The sequence below is a fragment of the Trichoderma harzianum genome (genome assembly GCF_003025095.1).
Source record: "Trichoderma harzianum CBS 226.95 unplaced genomic scaffold M431scaffold_36, whole genome shotgun sequence".
In the NCBI taxonomy this organism is placed as follows: domain Eukaryota; kingdom Fungi; phylum Ascomycota; class Sordariomycetes; order Hypocreales; family Hypocreaceae; genus Trichoderma; species Trichoderma harzianum.
Genome location: NW_020209284.1, coordinates 52,576 through 71,761, shown reverse-complemented (window position 1 = coordinate 71,761; position 19,186 = coordinate 52,576). Strand labels below are relative to the sequence as shown.

The 19,186-nt window shown below is 51.3% G+C and overlaps 5 protein-coding genes across 5 annotated transcripts; 3 read left to right on the top strand and 2 right to left on the bottom strand.

Annotated features, from left to right (window-relative positions):
• Positions 1-1,162: 1,162 nt before the first annotated feature.
• On the top strand, positions 1,163-2,287 carry M431DRAFT_101756 (hypothetical protein; the record flags this gene model as incomplete). Its single annotated transcript, XM_024911345.1, has 2 exons — positions 1,163-1,832; positions 1,893-2,287. The coding sequence occupies 2 exons, from the start codon at positions 1,163-1,165 to the stop codon at positions 2,285-2,287; spliced, it is 1,065 nt and encodes a 354-aa protein (XP_024767373.1).
• A 7,354-nt stretch (positions 2,288-9,641) lies between these two features.
• Positions 9,642-11,419, top strand: M431DRAFT_11537 (hypothetical protein; the record flags this gene model as incomplete). Its single annotated transcript, XM_024911931.1, has 3 exons — positions 9,642-9,688; positions 9,810-10,017; positions 10,229-11,419. 3 exons carry the CDS (start codon positions 9,642-9,644, stop codon positions 11,417-11,419), a joined length of 1,446 nt encoding a protein of 481 aa, XP_024767372.1.
• Positions 11,420-12,257: 838 nt separating this feature from the next.
• M431DRAFT_21850 (hypothetical protein) lies at positions 12,258-15,440 on the bottom strand. The gene is made up of 2 exons (XM_024913543.1): positions 13,333-15,440; positions 12,258-13,269 (listed from the first exon to the last, which is right to left on the bottom strand). Exons 1-2 carry the CDS (start codon positions 15,314-15,316, stop codon positions 12,395-12,397), a joined length of 2,859 nt encoding a protein of 952 aa, XP_024767371.1. The 5' UTR covers positions 15,317-15,440; the 3' UTR covers positions 12,258-12,394.
• A 178-nt stretch (positions 15,441-15,618) lies between these two features.
• On the bottom strand, positions 15,619-18,054 carry M431DRAFT_514252 (hypothetical protein). The gene has a single exon (XM_024920187.1). The coding sequence runs from the start codon at positions 17,770-17,772 to the stop codon at positions 15,931-15,933; it is 1,842 nt and encodes a 613-aa protein (XP_024767370.1). The 5' UTR covers positions 17,773-18,054; the 3' UTR covers positions 15,619-15,930.
• Positions 18,055-18,331: 277 nt separating this feature from the next.
• On the top strand, positions 18,332-19,045 carry M431DRAFT_514251 (hypothetical protein). Its single transcript, XM_024920186.1, has 2 exons — positions 18,332-18,447; positions 18,543-19,045. The coding sequence occupies exons 1-2, from the start codon at positions 18,392-18,394 to the stop codon at positions 18,877-18,879; spliced, it is 393 nt and encodes a 130-aa protein (XP_024767369.1). The 5' UTR covers positions 18,332-18,391; the 3' UTR covers positions 18,880-19,045.
• The last annotated feature ends 141 nt before the right edge of the window (positions 19,046-19,186 follow it).

Below are 19,186 nucleotides of genomic sequence, written 5' to 3'. Positions count from 1 at the left end.
CTTGAGGAAACTGCGTAAAGAGGATCGGTGTAAGGTTGGGTATGTATAAGTGAATTGACCATTGCCAAACGCATGTGAATGCACGACGTCTCGGTGGATTCCTTGCAATAAAAAAGTGTCCAAATCCACGTTCCTCTTGACCATCTATAAATGAAATCAGTCGTAGAAACAGCTCACTGCTGCAATACATGGTTCCAGGTTGTCCCTTTTCAAAGTGTTTGGCTGCTGATATAACCGTCATCAGCACATGTCAACGCTCAGTTGTGTAAGTGAGGAATGCCGGCGTTGATCGGTACAGGATACTCTGATATACACCAAGAAATGATACCCAGCGCAGGTACCAGATACTTGGCAACATCATGCTGGGACCTGCAGAAACCGCCGATAAAGACCAGCTGCTGCTACGCTGCATCTACCTCTGGGCACAAAATCCGATTCGCCAGCTGTTTTGCCTCCAAAAACACCAATCTACGAATCCCATCACATCCTCACCATCATCCCCTTGACTCGTGTTAAGTGGTCTGATCGTGGATCACAACACGCGACACGGCAAGTCACTTTCCATGGCTCCAGGGGAAAGTCTGCTTTGGGCTAGAGAATAATCCGGCGGCCGGCGCTCTTGTCCGAGTCTCCGACCGCGATAAAACTTTGTATGTGATCTGCACCCACTCGCTAACATTTTAACTTCTTGGCTGCCGTCCATTTTTTTCTGCCCACCGCCCTGGAGCTTGGCTTACTTCAGTCTACAGCGTTTCAAGGCTTGTAATCCTTCGCTGTTAAAATCGTCATCTTACGCTCCTTTTCCTCGATCCGGCCGCGCCTTTATAATAAAGAGGAACCGCGTCCTTCTTATTCTTCCCACTTGTGTCAATCTCGTTTCTTTTTCTTCTCTTATCTTCTTGTCGTTCTCGTTTATCTTGTTGCGATAAGCCCGCCATCCCACTTTAAACATCTCGCCCCCCTGTACGAGTATACAGACCAACCCATTACTCGCACGCGCCATCCGACGCAACGCCGAGATTAATTCGCTTTTTTGCTCCGACCTCTCCGTGCTTTGACTTTTGACTTTGAATAAATCCTCTCGATTCACTCAACCTTTTGTTTTTGCATGGTCGACACCATCAATCGCATCATGGACAACCTCTCATCCGAGGCCCCCATCATGGCGAACCACAGTCTCTACGATTCCTCGCTTCCGCCGCTGCCGGCCTACACCCTCGAACCAAAGCCCGACCTGTTTCCCTTCATCTCCGACCTCTGGCTGTCGCTGGTGCTGCCCGTCATCGTCTACTGGGTCATGTCGCTCTTCTTCCACTGCATCGACATGCTGGATCTCTTCCCTCAGTACCGCCTGCATACCCCGGAAGAAATCACCAAGCGAAACCACGCGACTCGCTACGAGGTCGCCCGCGATGTCATCATCCAGCAAATCATCCAGATCACGACCGGATATGCGCTCGCAGTCACTGAGCCGCAGGAGATGATTGGCAAGCAAGACTACGACATTGCTGTCTGGGCCACTCGCATCCGCCTTGCCCAGCGCGCCCTGCCCGGTCTGCTCGGCCTGGTCGGTCTCAACGCGACCGCCATCTCCAAGAGCATGTCGTCTTCCTATCCCTTGCTTGCTGGTGTCTTGGCGGGCGGTTACTATCCCGTATCTACGACCGGCTCGGCCGATGCTACCCCGACATTCACTGCTTGGGAGATGACTCTTGCAAAGGCCATCTACCATGTCCTCGTTCCCGCCTTGCAATACTTTGTTGCCATCTTCATCCTTGATTCTTGGCAATACTTCCTTCACCGGTTGATGCACGTCAACCGCTGGCTGTACAGTAAGTCTGACTCCATTGTCTCGTTCACGAATATGTCATTGACCATTCTCTTCCTCGCAGCAACTTTCCACTCACGCCACCACCGTCTCTACGTCCCCTATGCCTACGGTGCTCTGTACAACCACCCTATTGAGGGATTCCTCCTCGACACCCTCGGTGCTGGCATCGGATTCAAGGTGACCGGCATGTCTCTGCTCCAGGGAACATGCTTCTTCTCCTTCTCAACCATCAAGACCATTGATGACCACTGCGGATACTCCTTCCCCTGGGACCCCCTTCAGCTCATCACGAGCAACAATGCCGCCTACCACGACATTCACCACCAGACTTGGGGAATCAAGGCCAACTTCTCACAGCCCTTCTTCACTTTCTGGGACCAGCTTCTGGGAACCAAGTACAGTGGAAAGCGCGACAACACGCCTGTCGGCAGGAAGCAGGCTGAGAAGGCCCAGTAAACCTGGCATGACACCACTTTGGTTATTCTTCATTGATATGTGCGCAGAATGCTCTATAGAGATGCACACTCCACCCTTTTTTTAATACTTTGTTCATCTCATATTGATGGCGAAACATATGACGAAACGCGTTTTGGATGACGGCAACAACAGTGGCCATGCCAAATTAATACTCTAATGTCTTAATTCTTTTTATTATTCGGCTCCATGGTCTGCCGAAGGCAAGAGATGGAAAAAGTTTCTTTCTTCAAACTGTATATAATCGCTAATTTTGGCTTCTTTTTCATTTTACTTTTTTCTTATCATGGGACGGGAGGACGTTTTTATTTTGGGGGAGAAGGATGTGGATAATACTACAAGTCATGGGAGAGTTATCTGTATGGGGAATTGGGTTTAAGCCTCGGGCCACCTTTTATGTATTATAATTTAGTTTGATGAGGAATGGTGTAGATGCAATGGGTGGATGTTGGGATGAGGCTTTCTTAGTATGGGCTTCGTAGGAATAATATTTTTTTTTTCTTTGGAAGATATAAAGCCATGTAGGAAAGTGATTCAATCTAGCTCTTATCGAAGGTATATTGTGCTCGTCGAATGGGAATTTGACATGTGGTGCTTCTCATCTTGACTTTAACTGATACGAGCAAGTAACTGCTGTTGAAAACGGTTCTTGTCATTGCTCGTTATCACGAACCCCGCCATCTTTGCAAACATCAAAGCACGTCTCCCATGATACTTGGCTTTTAATAAGATAACAATCTATCTGGCATCTATACCACAACAATATCCGCATCACTCAACATCATTTCCAGGGTAATTACTAAAACCATACTCGCCAGTTACACATCTTTCATTCTTAAAGACTGCTTCCGTGTAATTCATCTACATCTCCAGCATATCATACTACCCTGGAGCTCAGCACCCTCCTAAATGGCCATTCACCAAGCAAGGCAAGCAGCATCACGATTCCTTTTCCTTTTCTAATAAATTACAAAGAATTACGTATTTGCTTCTCCCAAATCTCAAAGCATAGGAGTGGGGGTTTCATCACTCTTAGCCGCAAACTATAAAAGCTCTTCGATAAGGTGAAATCAGACGTGTGATCGAGGAGAAGCGCATTAATAAGGGGGTTACATTTCTGTTACTTCGCCGTATCTTCTGTGAAGAATAAAAGAGTCCAGAGAATTGGTCCGTTTCACATACGCCAATATTACGTCGATCTTGGCAAGGCCATAACTAATAGCAGCAAAACTTCACTGATATACAGGTACCCCCTTCCGAGGCAACTTCACAAAAGCTCGTGAAAAACAAGAAATAAGTGATCTAAGCATATCGTGAAACCTATCTCCCCGCGATAGCCGCAAGCCATCATGCACAACCAAGTGGCTTCCAAGTTTCGAAGAAACGACCGGAGCTTCGACGGTGGCTGCGAACGATTAGTAGCATCACATCGTTGAGCTCCTAAGCCACCCTCCCCCCTTCTATCTCGCTAGGGAATGCTTGCCAATATTACGCTCAGAGGAGAGAATAATCCTTGAGCTTGTTTGCCATCCTCTCCCACCTGAGGCGCCGAAGTTCCGTGCAAGCGCGCGGGCCCCCGATGGAGTCTGTAGAGATCTGATCGGCATTGCCATGGCATTGCCATGGGAAAGCCAACTCAGCATATGGCAAAAGACATGCTGACGCAAGTACAATGTCGTTCCAACACGCTACCATCCCATGCCCTGGCCGAGCCAAGAGAAACAGGGCTGTCACTGGGTAAGCCTTTGACCCCAAATAAAGATCTGGTTCTCATGGAAGACACATATCCGAGCCCCAAGGCTCACCAGCGCGCGCTCCTTGCCTTGCCTTGCCTTGCCTTGCACAGGCGTGTGTGTATTCGCAAATTGAGGTGTGTAAATCATATCTCGCCTCGAGTTTGTCAAAAGCTTGTGATTCTGGGTCCACTCCGAATGTTCCACTCTCTGAGACGCGCTGCTGCGGCGAGAGCCTTCGTCCCGAGCCCTGTGATGCCGGAGGAGCTTAACGGATAAAGGAGGAGCTTCATCTAGCGGAAGCCACAAGACTTTCTGATTCCAAATATCTATAACCTGCAGCAATCTCAGTTGTTAGACCAGGAGAAGCCGCAAATGGGGAGCAACTAACAAGAACTAAGGGCGCCACCTCGCGAAGATGTATGCATCTTCTACCGTGCTTGCGCCCGCACGACCTCACGCCTTTGATGAAAATAGGGTCCCCTGCTCATGTAAAATTTTTTTGCCAAAATTACAACCCGAGCCCCCAGACAGCATGGTGCCTCTGGGAATAGTGGCAGAATGCCGATTATCAAAACCCGGGCTGACAGGCCCGACCCTTGTGCAGAGAACGCAGAAGGGGGGTGGCTGCTGCTTAGCTGTTTCATCGTTTTACCCCCAATCGAGCCCGACGGTTTGGACACGATCTGCTCTGCGGAGTCGGCACTTTGGGATGAAGCACGGAGGCGGATTGATTCAAAGAGCCCTTGAGGTGGATCGCCTTGATTGCTGGTGCGATATCCGGGGTAATTGTCTGACCGTATATATATTTTGAAGCTGCATGGATGTGCCTTGTAGAAGCATAGACGATCATGTCGATGATTAGCTGCTGATTAATAGATTGATAAAATACAGAGTCAATGCACGCTTATTGCACAGAAGACCTGCATCGAGAGATATAAAATAACTACAGCCATTGATGAATGCTGTGAGTAGCATTTTTGGTAGCCCCTGTCTTGGTAGCATCGAGGTGAGAACCGTATCCCCAGACAGGCCAGGACAGGAAGAATGCAGGACAGGAAAAATGCATCACGTGAGATGCTTAATGAACGAAATTGATGCTATTACGGAGTAGGAAGTACTCTGTATCAGCACAGCGAAGGTACTTTTTGAAAATTATGTTTGGACAACCGGCTGATGAATATCCAAGGCAGACGACATGGTAGGGTAGAGCGGAATTCGAACAGCGGAATTTGATGAGTGCACAGTGTTGACAGACAATTCAGGTTGATCATTTGCATTAGGTCGTCGAAACACGGCTGCGTTTGAAGGGTAGCCCTAAACTAAGGCGAGTGCTAATGCAGATGCCATTATGTTGCGAGCCAGTGAGAGACTTCGGAGCTTTCTTTGGCAGCCGGGCTTGGAGATGAGAGGATGTTGAATATCCAGTTCTGGGCGCGTGATTGGCGGTTCCAGCTCGGGAGTTCTAATGTGCCATATTATTTCCGTGTTAGTTGCAGCATCAGCGTAGGGAGAAAGGAAAAGGCACAAAGTAGCCCGCAGGCTGGACTCCGTATGCATGGTCAGCTCGTACGGTACGATAGCCGGCTGGAAGCCCCTACAGCATGGCTAATGATACCAATGTTGTTAGAAAACCCGAGGCAGGGGATTTGTGTTGATTAGTCTCATATTGGTGGTGTGAATCTTATGACTGCTAAGCCTGTGGTGGCTTATTGGGGTTTCCCCTTCTGGCAACCCGCCATAAGAGCCCGCCACGTTTCTTTGAAGAAACATTGTGATATGTGATACTCTCTCCGAAACATCAGTAAAGCGCTCTTGACGGGAATGTCAGCCTTGCTTCATCGTGCACGTATGTACGGGCACAATGGGAATAAAGACCCGCGGACCTCTTTCTGTCTTTCGGTCACCAGCGGGCGTGACAGGATCGCTTCCCGTCCACGACCCAGAATAGGCAAAGAAAAAGGCTTGTGCTTTGGTTTGGTCCCCATTTTTAATTCTTTATTTTCGGCATGCGGGCGGCTCAAGTCGGGCGGGCCAGGCTGAAGATCTGGAGCTCCTGATGCCAGCAACCGTCGGACCACGCGTACTGTAGCACAAAGAATGCATCATGTGCCATGAAGTACATCGATGGGTGCACAGAGTATAGAGTACAGAGCAGAGCTTTGGGACGGCAGCGTGAAGCCACCGAATCCTTTCTCTCGCTGCGTTGCACTGCGTTGTACTGCGGTTTGTCCCACAGTCGAGATTGTGGCGTGCATGCACTACACATATGCATGTGCAATACGTGGATAGGCTGGGATCCAGTAGTTTCTCTTTTACTTGGCCTGACAATACTCTAGTTTGAGCATATTGGCACATTAGCGTGCTTTGCAGAATGCCTGTACGGAGAACACGCTCGTGAATGCTCATCCATTGGGTGGTGTAGAGTGTTGAAGACAACCGCAATCAAATCATGCAGATGCTGATTGACAGTCAGCCCTGGCCTCGCCGTCCTTTGTGATATCTGACACACGCCTTCGGGGACCTTCTCAAGGGACCTAATCCAGTTCCACGTGGAAAAGGCAAAAAGGAGCTCGATGGCCGATTCTCGATGCTTGCGGACCAAGCTGGAACAGGGGCATCGGGACCCAACGCAGAAATGCATACCTGAACCCGCCGATTTGTGCATAAGAGGCTGAGACAAGACAAGACAAGACACGCCCCTGTGGCCGCGACCAGGCCTTTTCTGGTCGGTTCGGTGATGCAGTCACAACATGACGGGGGTGTTTGTTGGCATTATTGCTGAAGACGCACTGCCGGGCTGCTGAAGGGGGGCCAGAAAGAATTTGTCTTGTTGTGAGAGCTGCCTCAGCATATCCATGCAAACTGCCATGATGATACGGAGCAGCTGGCATTTGCTTCAGGGCAGCCAAGAAAGAGTTGAAGCCCTGCATCTCGTATCGTAGATTATTACTGGCAAAATACCTATTTACTTCCTCTAGAGCTATCAATAGGCCAAAGCCCGACCAAAGCAGCAGGCGGTCGGGCTAAAAGAGGTAAGGAAGGAAGGAAGGAAGGCAATCCCAGCATTTTGTAAGCGATCGATCGAAATCTTTTCCATCTCCACTCGAACCACAACCGCTTTCATTGAACGAGACAAAAAAAAAACATTTCAAGGCATCATGTGCAAACGTCGAGTATCGCAGAGTACTCGTGTCACAGTGTACGGTCTTGCTCCTGTATACTGACTGCACTGCTTCTCGGCATGAACCTTGCTAGGCCCGGCATGGCTAGGCGCTCGGCATCGTGCCATGGTTGAAACAAGTGCTCCCTTGCAGCAGCAAACCAAGACACACCGCACGCAGCGGGACGTTTTCTCTAGTGTGTCGAGTCTGGGCCTAGATTCGACGTCGAAAACGGAGAGGAGAATGGGAGAAAAGCTGAAGCTCTACAGCAAACGCCGAGCCAGTGTCGTCATGCCGCAAAACTGTCAATGCTCAACGGCAACGGCAATAGCCAAGAAACTAGGGTGCTTGGGTGCGGATAATGCTGCCGCCAATAATGCGAATAGCGGCCTCTCAGCGTCGACTTGCATATGGAGCCTAATGCCACGAGAGGCATCGCCCATGATTGGCGCCGGTGATGCCCCAGCACGGCCCCGTTCAATCTCTCTGGTCCCTCAACGCACGGCCAATCATCCAATCAGCCTCTCGCTGTGCCTGCGTGCGTCAGAACGTGCCCCTGCCGGGACCCTGGCCCGAAGCTTCCTTGGGATCCGGCTCAGGCGGCTGCTGCCCATCCCCGGCTGAGCTGAGCTGAACTCAACTGAGACCTGGAGTTTGGCATCGCCACGTCCATGTCCCCCCAAGAGAAATCTCGGGGGCTGATGAGAGGCCGCTTGGTGCTTTGACTGCTCTCATTGGCACGGCATCGGGCTTTCCGATCAATAACCTCTGGCCAGCAGCTCGTTGTTAGCTGGCTGTTAGCGGAGCTCAACTTGCTTTGTCCCCATCACGCCGGATCCAATTACTACAGCACTAACGAACACTATCTACGAGCGCCGCTCAGCTAGCTAGCCAGCCGTCTCTCCGGATCCCACGGTGGCTCCGGCAACAGTTCAAAGTTTACACGACCATCACAAGAACAATTACCAAGCTATGGACAAGGAGGAATCTGTCTTTTGCCATCATCTTCTGTAGCTAGGCTGGAGCCTTGCGTCCTCTTCCTCATTTTCTGTCGTCCGTCTGTTTGTGGCTACCTCACCACTCACAGATTCTCTTATAGCATCGCCATTCTTGAGCCTTGATCTTGGCAACAAAACTGCAAACTATATCATCTCCGCTTTGAACATCTATTGCTGTATTCAGCTTGTCCGGTTACTCGCGATCCCTGCTCGCCGCGGCTTTTTCTCTCTATCCCAGGCCATTCTACCCGCCTCGCCCCTTCTGGATCGCGAGTAGCAAGATTCTTTTCAATCATACTAATAAGCGCCCGTCTCTTCTCTCCCTCTTGGTCTTAACCCCCCTTACTTCGGTAACATCCAACGCTGGAATACTACCCAAACATCATCCAACCGTCCAGGAACCGATTCCACTACTGTTCCCCCGGCCCATTGACGGCGCTTGCAGCATCCAGATCAAACACACCAATTGGCCAATCACGTCACCCAAGCTCGGTGTTTCGGCGCTTCTTCAAACATGCCCACCAGCCCGCCTTGTTTCACCCTCTGAAGCTCTCTTTTTGTCTCTGATCCAACCTTACAATTAAGGAATATTGCATCGGAATACGCATCTCGACTTACTCTGCCATCGCCTGGGTATTATCCAACATTAGCGCGAGACACTGCAAGATAGCCGCCGGCTACCAGACCGAGCGTGTCACCTTGGGTCGCTTGCGCTCAGTACTAATAAGGCCGTATCCCATATCATACAAACCTTTGTTGTTGCTTCTTTTGCCTTTCTAAGCAATGGATCCGACAACAACTCTCGTTACATTTATGTTGTGAGTGTGTTGTGGAATATTCTCTCTTTTCCTTCTTTTCTTCTTCCCGTGTTTTACATTCATTTCGGTTTCCTCCCTCGCTTTGGAACGTTCTGTCTCTCCTATTTTTGGGTGGTTCCCTTCTTTGCGACAGCCGAAGTCCTTCTTTTTTCTCAGCTGTTGTCTCTCGTTTACTAGTCTGGAACTGGGACAAGGCGCATTGATATTCATTTCTTCATTCTGCTGGCAGACTCCCTCTCCCCGTGCTACTGAATTTCCGCCCTTCGGATGCCCAACCGTTCATATTGTCCGGCCCAGGCTCCGTCAATTTGGCAGCACGGTACGAGTACGGAGTAACACCCTTCATTTGCTTTTCTCACCCGGGTGTCGTGCCCATCAGCGTGGCTGTCAGCCCGCTCTAATCGCCCACCCCCTTGCATCGCCTTTCTAGCCTATTGGTATGAGTCCATCATCAGTCTTTGCCACGCCGCTTCCACGCTGCCCTGCCCTTGATTCACCCTTTCCTTTACCCCCTTGATCCATGGTTACGCCGATACCGATTTGACACTACACCTCACTGCCTGTACCCTGTTCACATCACCAGCCCTACGCTTCTTGGGGGCGGGCCCGGCGCATAACACAAGATGGACGGGATCTCGACGACAAGAATCTTGACTCCCGGCTTGTGCTAGTATGGCCCCGGTTTCACACCACACATACATCTATTCGTACCCCCCGTTCAGAAATGATATTTTTTATCAGCCATCACTAGCCCGCTGGAACGGACTTGAGCTGACGCCCTAATCTCACAGTCAGACGGAACCCTCTGTCCAATCGGTACGCCTCATTGGCTCCTGGGACAACTTTACCATGTGCTATAGCATGGAGCGGGACAGTCGACGTGGCCATGGCCAATGGAGAGGGTGCTTTGCATTCCAAAACATCGTCTGCGATGATGAGAACCCGCACCACCAGAAGCGAAGTGGTGGTCTAAAGATGGGTCACACCTACTACTACTATGTAAGTCTTGTTCCTTTTTTCTATATCATCGACGCTTCTCCACTGCCCTTCCATCTCCCATCTCGATCCATGTTGTGGACCAACCTCCAGTCTCTTCTTCAACTTGATGTTTCCTTTTAATATACTCCCTTCAACCCCCCACCCATTCTTCTCTGTGTCTATCCACCTTCACATATTCCATCATTATCAAATCTAACCTTTCGCCCTTTAGTACGAGGTGGACGGGTCAACTGAGACTTTTGATGCTACGATGCCCTACACAACTGCCTGCCCATATATGCCTGGTCAAACAGTCAACACTCTCCACGTCCCTATTGAACACACAATCCGCCTCCGAAGTGCATCCATGAACTCTATGCACCAGGAAAACTATAGGACAATGGACCCAGCAACCAAGTTCATGAAGCCGCTGCCACCCACGCCTCTCTTACCAGGCATGGCCAACCGCCGGGCTCAATCTGCCCCAGTTACACGCCCATCATCGTCGTCATCTCGCTCAGTTTCTCCACCATCATGGAAGAGATTCTTCTCACGCAAGCCACACAGCTCCGACGGCCAACGCCGCCAATCAGCTGCTTCTGAAGAAACCACTTTCACCATCTATGACAACGTCATCACCGTCCCCTCACACGATGCTCGCCATGGTCGTCATACATCGTCACTCAGCGAAGGTGCCCGGCCAAGAGACATCTCTCCGAGCTCACTATCTCGTATCTTACGCGAGGGTAGCCACGCTCCACGTCGTCCTAGCCACACCGCTCAACTGCCATCCTTGACGATTCCTGAAGACGTTATTGAGGAAGACGAGGATGATGACAACTTTGCTGCTTCTGCAGTCTCGGAGAGCATGCCATTTACCACCATCCTGTCGCCGCCTCCCTTTCAACGTTCTTCATCATCAGAGTCTATCAAACGAGATGCCGAGGCAGGCAACTCTGCTGCGGTGGCCAAACCTAAGCTTTCAGTTCAGCCTCCTTCTCTTGACAAGAGTCAGCCTATATCTGCTGTAACAAACGAGCCCAACCCGGTACCTCAATGGTCCAGCTCGATAAAAGATAAAACCACTGCAAGCCCTCTCAACGAGGACGTCCCCATGAGCTTCTATGACGATGAAGATGACGACGACGACGTCCTGTCCAGCAACGATGACGATGGTCACTTCCCTCCTATCCCCATTTCAAAGTCTCGGCTGCTTTCCTTCAAGGGATATAGCTTGCCACGTCACATTGAAGAAACCAAGGATGCTTTTGCCCCTCATCAGACCTTTGCAACCACAAGCTCACCAAAGTTGATCCCCAGTGGGTCGAATATCTTGAACACTCATGTCGAAGCTGGCCTCGATGACTTTGCCAGTGAGCTCGGCTGGATTGTCGATGCCATTGGCACGACCAACAGCCACTAGGCTTCCAACAAGGACCCTTGACGAATATTCTCCCTTTTACTTGCATAATCGCGCATATAGAGCGTGAATCAGTCGCTATTACATTGAGCTACAGATGGGCTCAGTTCTCACATACATCTCTTTTTAGATACTACCTTGTATTACTTTTCTCTCGTTTTTGTTTTGCTTCTGGGCTCGGCGCATACTGTATAAACTCGGTCACAGGCATCTGGGTGGTTATACAGAACGATATACCTCGTTTTATTTGTCTTACATATATACTGGGAATCTAGGCCAAGCTTCAGCGAAGCTGCTGAACGGAAATGGCTAGGCGTTTAGGTTTGATTTGATTGGGAATGGAAAATGGAGACGAGAAAGTCTGATTTTATACGGGACATGGAAATGATACCTCAGAATTTAGAGGACTACCTCTCTTTGAAGATAAGAAGGCGTTAGCATGGGCAGCGATGAGCATTTAGCTATCCTTGATATTAGTTTTTAGCTTTTCGAATAAGAACGACACGCTCGTTGAATGAATCGAATTCGATTAAAGCAGACATGGTGTGTCAATGAGTGATTGAGCCTTTTGAAACCGTGTGACCTGGAATGGGAGCTTGAAGACGTTATGAACAATTGGCCAATGCATCACACTGAGTAATACGATGTATATAGTAAAGTTTTGATGTTTGATCTGGGTGTAGATTAAAACGCTTGACGTAATTTGACCGCAGGACCTGTGTCCAAACCTATGTCTGAGAAAATGCCTTGGAGATCTCTCCTCGTCTATGAAATCTCGCCTTTCCGGTTGGTTAAATAGGGCTAGGTCAGATACTCCTGACGAAAAAGAGAAGGGGGGATGAGCAACATCACGGCTGATATACACTACACAGTGATTCCACAGACTATTGGAGTGGTTCCTATGTTTACTTTTTTTTTTTTAAATGTATATAATTCTCTACTAGTACATTTCTGGTACAACAATTGGGTATGTTTTTGTTATTGTGTCGAAGTGGTCGTTGCCTGCGCCGCTTGTTGTGGAACAGGGGACACTTGCGGCCCAGCTGCAGGTTTTTTTTGGGGCTGAACTTGGGGTTGAGGTTGAGGTTGAGATTGAGGTTGGGGCGGAGGTTGAGGAGAGGGGGCTGCGGCTTGAGCAGGGACTTGGGCAGCCGGAGACGGTGATGCTTGCACCGGCTGCGGTGCTGGTACTTTGAGAGGAGATTGTTGTGGAGGAGCCAGCGTTGGAGGCACATTGGGTGCCGTGCTGGGCGCTGACGGCTGCTGCTGCTGCAGCGATAGTGGTGCTTGCAGATTTGAGGCTGGTCGGTTTTGAAGCTGTTGAGGTGCCTGTAGCTGCTGAGGCTTTGCTAGTTGCTGTAGTTGCTGATGTAAAGGCAGTTGAGGTCGATGTTGTTGAGGTAATGATGGTCTCTGAGTCCCCTGTTGCTGAGACTGCTGTAACTGCTGCACATGTTGCGTAACATGAGGCGACTTATGAGCCGCTGCCACGACTGCCGCCGGCGGCCCCTGATGTTGTTGTTGCACTTGCACGGGTTGAGGATGCTGCTGCTGGACTTGCACAGGCTGAGGCTGCGGCGGAACAGGCCTTATCTGGGCCAACCTTTCCTTTTCCCGCTCTTCAGGAGTCTTAGTCGGCGCATTTGGATCGAGGAATCTTGCTGGTACACCACGAGCAGCCACTTTCTCACTGCCTACCCAGGCGTTGAGAATTGCGCTCCAGCTCAGTTCTCCACGCTTGATACGCTGGAGCTCCCGATAGGCAGCAACATTGTGGTACGGCAACCCGGTATCAGGGTCACGGTAACGGGCTGGAAGGTTTGTAATGACACAATTCTGACTAGAAGGGGGTTCTATAACATAATCAAGTTAGAGAGAGGACTTTGAAGGGAGGGAATTGGCATGGTAACACATACTGTTGAGCTTTGTCATCTTGCGACCAAACAAGATCTGAGTCTGTATAGTCTTGTCTTGAATGGCGTTCGTATCAAAGTTTTGAAAGATGATGACATTGCGAGTGGTGGTCTCAGGGGCTTCAGGGACCTCAGCTGGAGCAGGAGCAGGCTGCGAAGGTGGCTCTGAGAGGCTAGGGCTTGCAGACTTGCTGATTGGTTCGAGATCGGGATTGATAGGTCGTAGAACGGTGTGTCGAAGAACAGGTTCGTTTGAGACGTGAACAGCACCAGCCATAGGAACAGGGGGAGTTTGACCCTGCATTGGAGGTGCTAGAGTGGTCTGAGGTAGTGGAAGCGCAAGAACGTTGGATTTCGGTGCCGGGCTGGGGCGATAGTCCATGCTCATGACTGGCGGAGGGGCAAGCATTGGGGGCGCGAGTACAGAAGATGGCTTGCTTGCCTCTATAGGTCGCGGGCTGCCAATTCCAGCGGGCGCCGCCAACGGTGACATCTGGCGAGGTGGCCCAGAGGGTGAGGCGGCCGCCGGTGCAGCTAGACCACTATGAGACGGAGGTGGTGGTGGAGGTGAGGCTATCGGTGGTTGGCGTAGTTCTTCGGAGGGCTTTGCGACAGTAGAAGTAGTAACTGCAGAAGGAGCAGGAGGAGGAGAGAGAACATTGGACGGGGCAGCGAGGGGGCTGGCACCTGAAGAAGCGGTAGTAGTGGCAGCGGTAGGAGGAACAGCATCGTTAGGAGGCCGTGATGATGCGTCTGGAGATGGCTTTGAGGGTTCTTGGGGTTTAAGGTTCTCCCCAGTGTCTTCCTGTTTCACCGGAGGCGTTGTGTCCGTAACTTTGCTTTCGGTTGCTGCTGTTGTTTGTTTCTCCTTTGACCGCGGCTCCGTAGGATCTGCCTTGGGCTGGAGGGCAGAGGTATACACATCACTACTGGCTACCACCTTCATTGAAGCATCTGTCTGCTGCTGGTCTCCGTTGCCTGGCTTATCTGCTGCTGGGTTGGCAGCCCCGTCCTTCGCAACTTCGGCTTCCTTGGGCTTCTTCTCTACCTTCTTCCTCTTCGGCTTTTCTTCCTCTATGACAACACGTCGCGCCTCGCCGAGACCTGTCCAAAATGTAATCACCGGACCCTTGAGGGTTCTTTGGTTGAGAGCCGCCAGTTTTGCTCTTCGTTCCTCTTCCCTCTGCTTCTCAGCCACCTCCCATCGATTCAAGCTCTTGCTATTGCGCTTCTCCACAATGGCAGCCTCGCGAAGCCGATCCTCCTGCGTCATGGGGGGCTTCTTCAGTGCCTCCATCTTGGCCGCCTTTTTCTGCATCTGCTCCAGCTGCTTCAGCCGCCGCTCTTCTCGCTCAATCATCTGCTGGTGGAGCTGCTCTTTGGACATGCGTGTCGTCTTTCGAGAGGATGCTCGAGTGGGAAGATCGGCCGGTGAGGGCAGCCACGACGTGCGCTCGGATTTCTTCTTGGGTCGAGGCGCGGGAGCCGGCGTCGAGGTATCTGATGCTGCCGGGTTGATGCGGACCTTTTTCCTGAACTTGGCTGGGATGGCATCTTGGGCTTTTCGCTTTCGCTGGGCTGCGCGCCGCTCCCGAGCCTGTCGCTCGAGCTCCTGTTCGCCCTCGAGATCGTCGCCAGCATTGTTCTCGTCCTCGTCGTCGGATGACGAGTCCATCTGAACGTCAGAGGCGTCATCCCCGACGTCGGAGAAGCCCTGGTCGTTCTCGGATTCGGCGAATAGCAGTTCGAGGTCGGAATCCGGCTCTTCGTTGGCCAGCATCGACTTCATACGATTGCCAGCCGTAGCTCGGCGCGATCGTGATGTGGCGAGCCATTCTACGGGCTCGGCCTCCGTCTCCTGTTCCGCTTCTTTTGATTCCGGCTCGCTATCGCTGTCGGAGCTGTCCAGGTCGCTGAGAGGAGGAGGCGCTGAGAGCTGCGACTCTTCCTGCTCTGACAGCTTCGCTTCTGAGCCGATGGCCGACATTTTCAACGACTCGAGAGGCAACGGCGGGTTGAATGAGTTGAAAGCTTGAGCACTTGAGCGCGCTGAATTGTAGCGGCTACATTGGAGCCGTTTCTGATGGTGAGGGACCAAGGCGGGAGCTTTTTGGGATGGAGGGGGAGAGAAACGCGTTTGTCGTTGGACCGTGAAAATAAAAATTCCACTTTCGCTGGCTGACATCACGCCGCCCTTGATGAAAGCTATACAAGTACATCTACTTATCTAAGCCTGGGTTTTACACTATAACCTAAGTACTTCTACTTCTACGATGAGCAAGCTTGGAGATCAAATGCATGCAATTATCACAGGTATTATCAACACTACCTCATAACACAAGAAGCAGCAAATTATCAGATTGAAAAATAAACCTCAGTTGTCATTGTGTATATGCCTAGATACTATCCAGGTCGAGGTAGGTACTGTTTGCCACCTACTCATTTATCGTAAACGCTACAGAATTCTTGCCCGCTTCAAACACGAGATCTTCCCAACTAACCCCAGCAGTGGTCTATTAAATAAACAAGTTGCCCAACGCCGTGATATTAAATCAGAAAAGGTACATCCATCTCTCCTCCAGTCACTCGCATTCTTTGTCGTCATGCTGGAACCTCGGTGGGGGCCGTTGTGATGGTTGGAGCGGTGCTCCCAGCGGCAGCTTGTGTGGTCGTAGATGTCACCGCATCATTACAGCCCCAGAACCTGCCAGGGGTTGCGCAGGTCGTAGTTGCGGGGATTGTTGCAAACTGAGAGCTTGTCTGAGTAGCGTCATCGTTGCAGCCCCAGAATCGTCCGGGGGTTTCACAAGTCGTTGTTACGGTAGACTGAGAAGTGCTTGCCGGTGTCGTCGTCTTGTCTTTGCATCCAAACCAGCCAGGGGTCTTGCAGGTGGAAGTAGTAGTGGTAGTGGTCGTAGGTTCAGGCACGTGTGTGCCACCCGTGGTTGTCTCGTCCAAGCATCCCCACCAGCCGGGAGTCTGACACGTCGATGTACGTGTCCGTGTTCGAGAGGTTGTGGTGGGAACTGCAGACGTGGTTGTCTCAGTGCCGTTGCTCTCGTACATTTTCCAGGGGCCACAGTCTCGACAATCAGGAGTACGGACACATTTGGGAACCGTGTCGTATTTGAGAATGACATCGGAGATGACAGCCCGAATCTTGTGCGTGCCAATACCAACTCGCCACCCCTTGTCCGCCACAACATCATAGACACACTCATAGCCAGTGTGGCAGGTAGATTCCATGGCATAGCCAGCAAACGAGCACGTAGCAGTTGCTCCATTGCATGTACCGATGTATACTGGGTCTGCGGTGTGGCCAAAGTGATACGTCCCTGTGTAGGCTCGTGTCTGTGGTGTGTCGGGGTTGGCTCCAGGAGGAATCGGGAGGCCCAGTCGAGAAGCCGGAAGTGCTTCTGGTACGGCCTCAAAGGTTACGGCGGGTAGGCCATAAGTCAGGGCTAGGAAAGAAGAGACAGCACCTCCAAGAGAATGGCCTGCCACCCAAATGTTGGAGTCGGGATACTGTTCCGTCACGTTGGAGTAGAGCTCGCGAGCCGCGGCGTAGTAACGGTTCTCCTCCTGAAGAGCTGTCCTCACGCATGTGTTGTTGCAGGCATATGTGCCGGTAGCGCAGTCGCATACCTGGTGCCACGTCCATTGACCCTGTTGAGCGCAGCAACAACTGAAGAACAAGTTGTCATTAACCTTGTCGTTGGTCGTTGTGCCCTCTCCGTCAAAGACGGCAGGTGATGTCCCTTTGAGGCCGATGATGACGGTGGAATTATTCTCATCGGCCCAAATATGACCACGAAGACCGTCCGTCCCCCAGCCAAAGTCTAGACTTCGGTTGAAAGGGGCGCCAATGTCTTGCCAATCAGCCTGCCCATCGTTTTCCACATACGCGTCAGCGGCAACGTACGCCATGGTAAGAACGGTGTTTTTATCGGTGATGTCGGGCGAGGAGACTTGGTCCATAGTCCATGCGGAGGCATCTAAGACGGCTGCATAGCCTTGTTTTCGAGATTCGGCGACAATGGGGTCGACAACGGAGGGCCGCCTGTCGACCAGCCGTTCGATCGTCTCGCCACGGCTCTTGGCTGTGAGCTTCGGCACCGTGTGCTCAGCGTATCCATCGTCGGCGGCGAGGAAGACTCGGGACTGGTCATGGACGACGTCTAGCTTTCTGTGAAGCCTCGGGTTTCTGTTGGTGCCGTGGTGGTAGATGTGTCGAAGAGTGAAGGTATGTTCACCGGGATGAACCGTGTTGGGTTGCGAAGGGAGTAGAGGGCCTGGGCCAACAGGCATCAGGACCTGCTGATCGAGACCAACATCACCGCCGATTATATTGGCCGAGCCTGGCGAGATGGCGAGTGCCGATGCCAGCAGCAGGGCGGCGGTGACCCTGCCGGCAGGACCGCACCTGGAACTGGGCGATACCATGAGCAGATACGGTAGGGAGAAATCAGAGATGGGTTATTTCATCTAGAGGGCGAGTTCGGGTCGCAGAGGAGTTGCCAGTGATGATAAAGGAGCGTTCGGGTGATGGCGATGGGAGAGTCGAGAGGAATGAATAGGGAGCGGCTGTCAGGTGATGGAGTGCATGTAGTTGTCATGGAGCATTATTGAGTTGGCATCGCACGCGCCCAGATGACTGACGTTATCTCGTTGCTACAGGAGGCGACGCACTGTGTGTGCTAACCCAGCGTTGGCATTGCGGAAGGCACTCGTCGACGGCTGCAACAAGCGTGATTAGCCGCAGTATGGTCTTTAAGTATAATTTCGAATAAAGTTTGCCGCAATGGTACCTGTGAGACAGACACCTTCTACCGCATTCTGTTAGTGGCCCTGCCACCCATGGAGAAACCCCCGGCAGTTAGCGGGCCCTCCCCGTGCTAAACTTAGCGGAGCCACTGTGCTGGTCACTGTGCAAACTCCTGAACCCGGCGCTGACCGGCGGATGCTTGTTCCATGCCGAGCCTCAACTAAGCTTCACTTGACCTTCTCACCAGTACCAAGTCAGTCGCCAGCCTCATCTCATCAGCAACCGAGATCAACTACAATGGCGTGGCTATCTCGTCCTCTGACCGTCATCGGTCTGGTCATTCTTGCTCATGGGTATGATCTTTGCGCCTTCATCTTGTCCTTTTTTTTTTCTTTGTCTTGTTTGTTAGGAATTCACATGTGGGCGCATGATACTAAGATGATGCCAGATGTTACTCTGCGCATGAGCACACAGTCCTCTCATCCACTTCAGTCCAGCATCCCACATCACCGTCGGCAACTTCTCTACCCCTGGACATTTACATCGAAACCATTGCTGCAACTCTTTTGATCTGCTTGGGACTCGTGCTGGGATCAGGAACGCCGGAGCCAATTCAATGGCACACTTGGGCTGGCAAGATTGAGCGGGAGGGAGACAGTACCTCGGGCGATGCGGACAAGGAACTGCGCAGCAATCCTTTCAACGCCCTGGAAGCTCGAAGCGGGTTCATCAACATTAGCAAGCTGCGTAGCGACTTTGTCAAGTATCAGCAGCTGGGCAAATAGCTTCAAATTTAATGATAATCTTAATAATGGTAGTAACAACGATACCCGAGTACGCTGAAGCTCTGAGCTTGGTTAAACGATAGCAGCCAGTCATATTTTGTGCTCTTATGTAAATAATTTTCACTCTGAATATCAAGTTCAATATCATTATCGGCCGCATTCTGGCACAATACGCCTGTTCTATGGCCCTTGTCTATGTAGATTCGTCGTGAGAGCTGCAAGATGAGATCTAGAGTTCACTCGGCCTTTCTGATGCACGAGCCACACTAGCCGGGGGTCTGCTGTGGCTGAGGCGCAAAGGCTGAGG

Excerpts from the sequence above, each read along its gene's own strand:
- M431DRAFT_21850 (XM_024913543.1), bottom strand. The coding sequence starts at position 15,316 with ATGTCGGCCATCGGCTCAGAAGCGAAGCTGTCAGAGCAGGAAGAGTCG. Across the intron at positions 13,270-13,332 it reads CAAGATGACAAAGCTCAACA|AACCCCCTTCTAGTCAGAAT; the intron begins GTATGTGTTACC and ends ATTATGTTATAG.
- M431DRAFT_514252 (XM_024920187.1), bottom strand. The coding sequence starts at position 17,772 with ATGGTATCGCCCAGTTCCAGGTGCGGTCCTGCCGGCAGGGTCACCGCC.
- M431DRAFT_514251 (XM_024920186.1), top strand. The coding sequence starts at position 18,392 with ATGGCGTGGCTATCTCGTCCTCTGACCGTCATCGGTCTGGTCATTCTT. Across the intron at positions 18,448-18,542 it reads CTGGTCATTCTTGCTCATGG|ATGTTACTCTGCGCATGAGC; the intron begins GTATGATCTTTG and ends AGATGATGCCAG.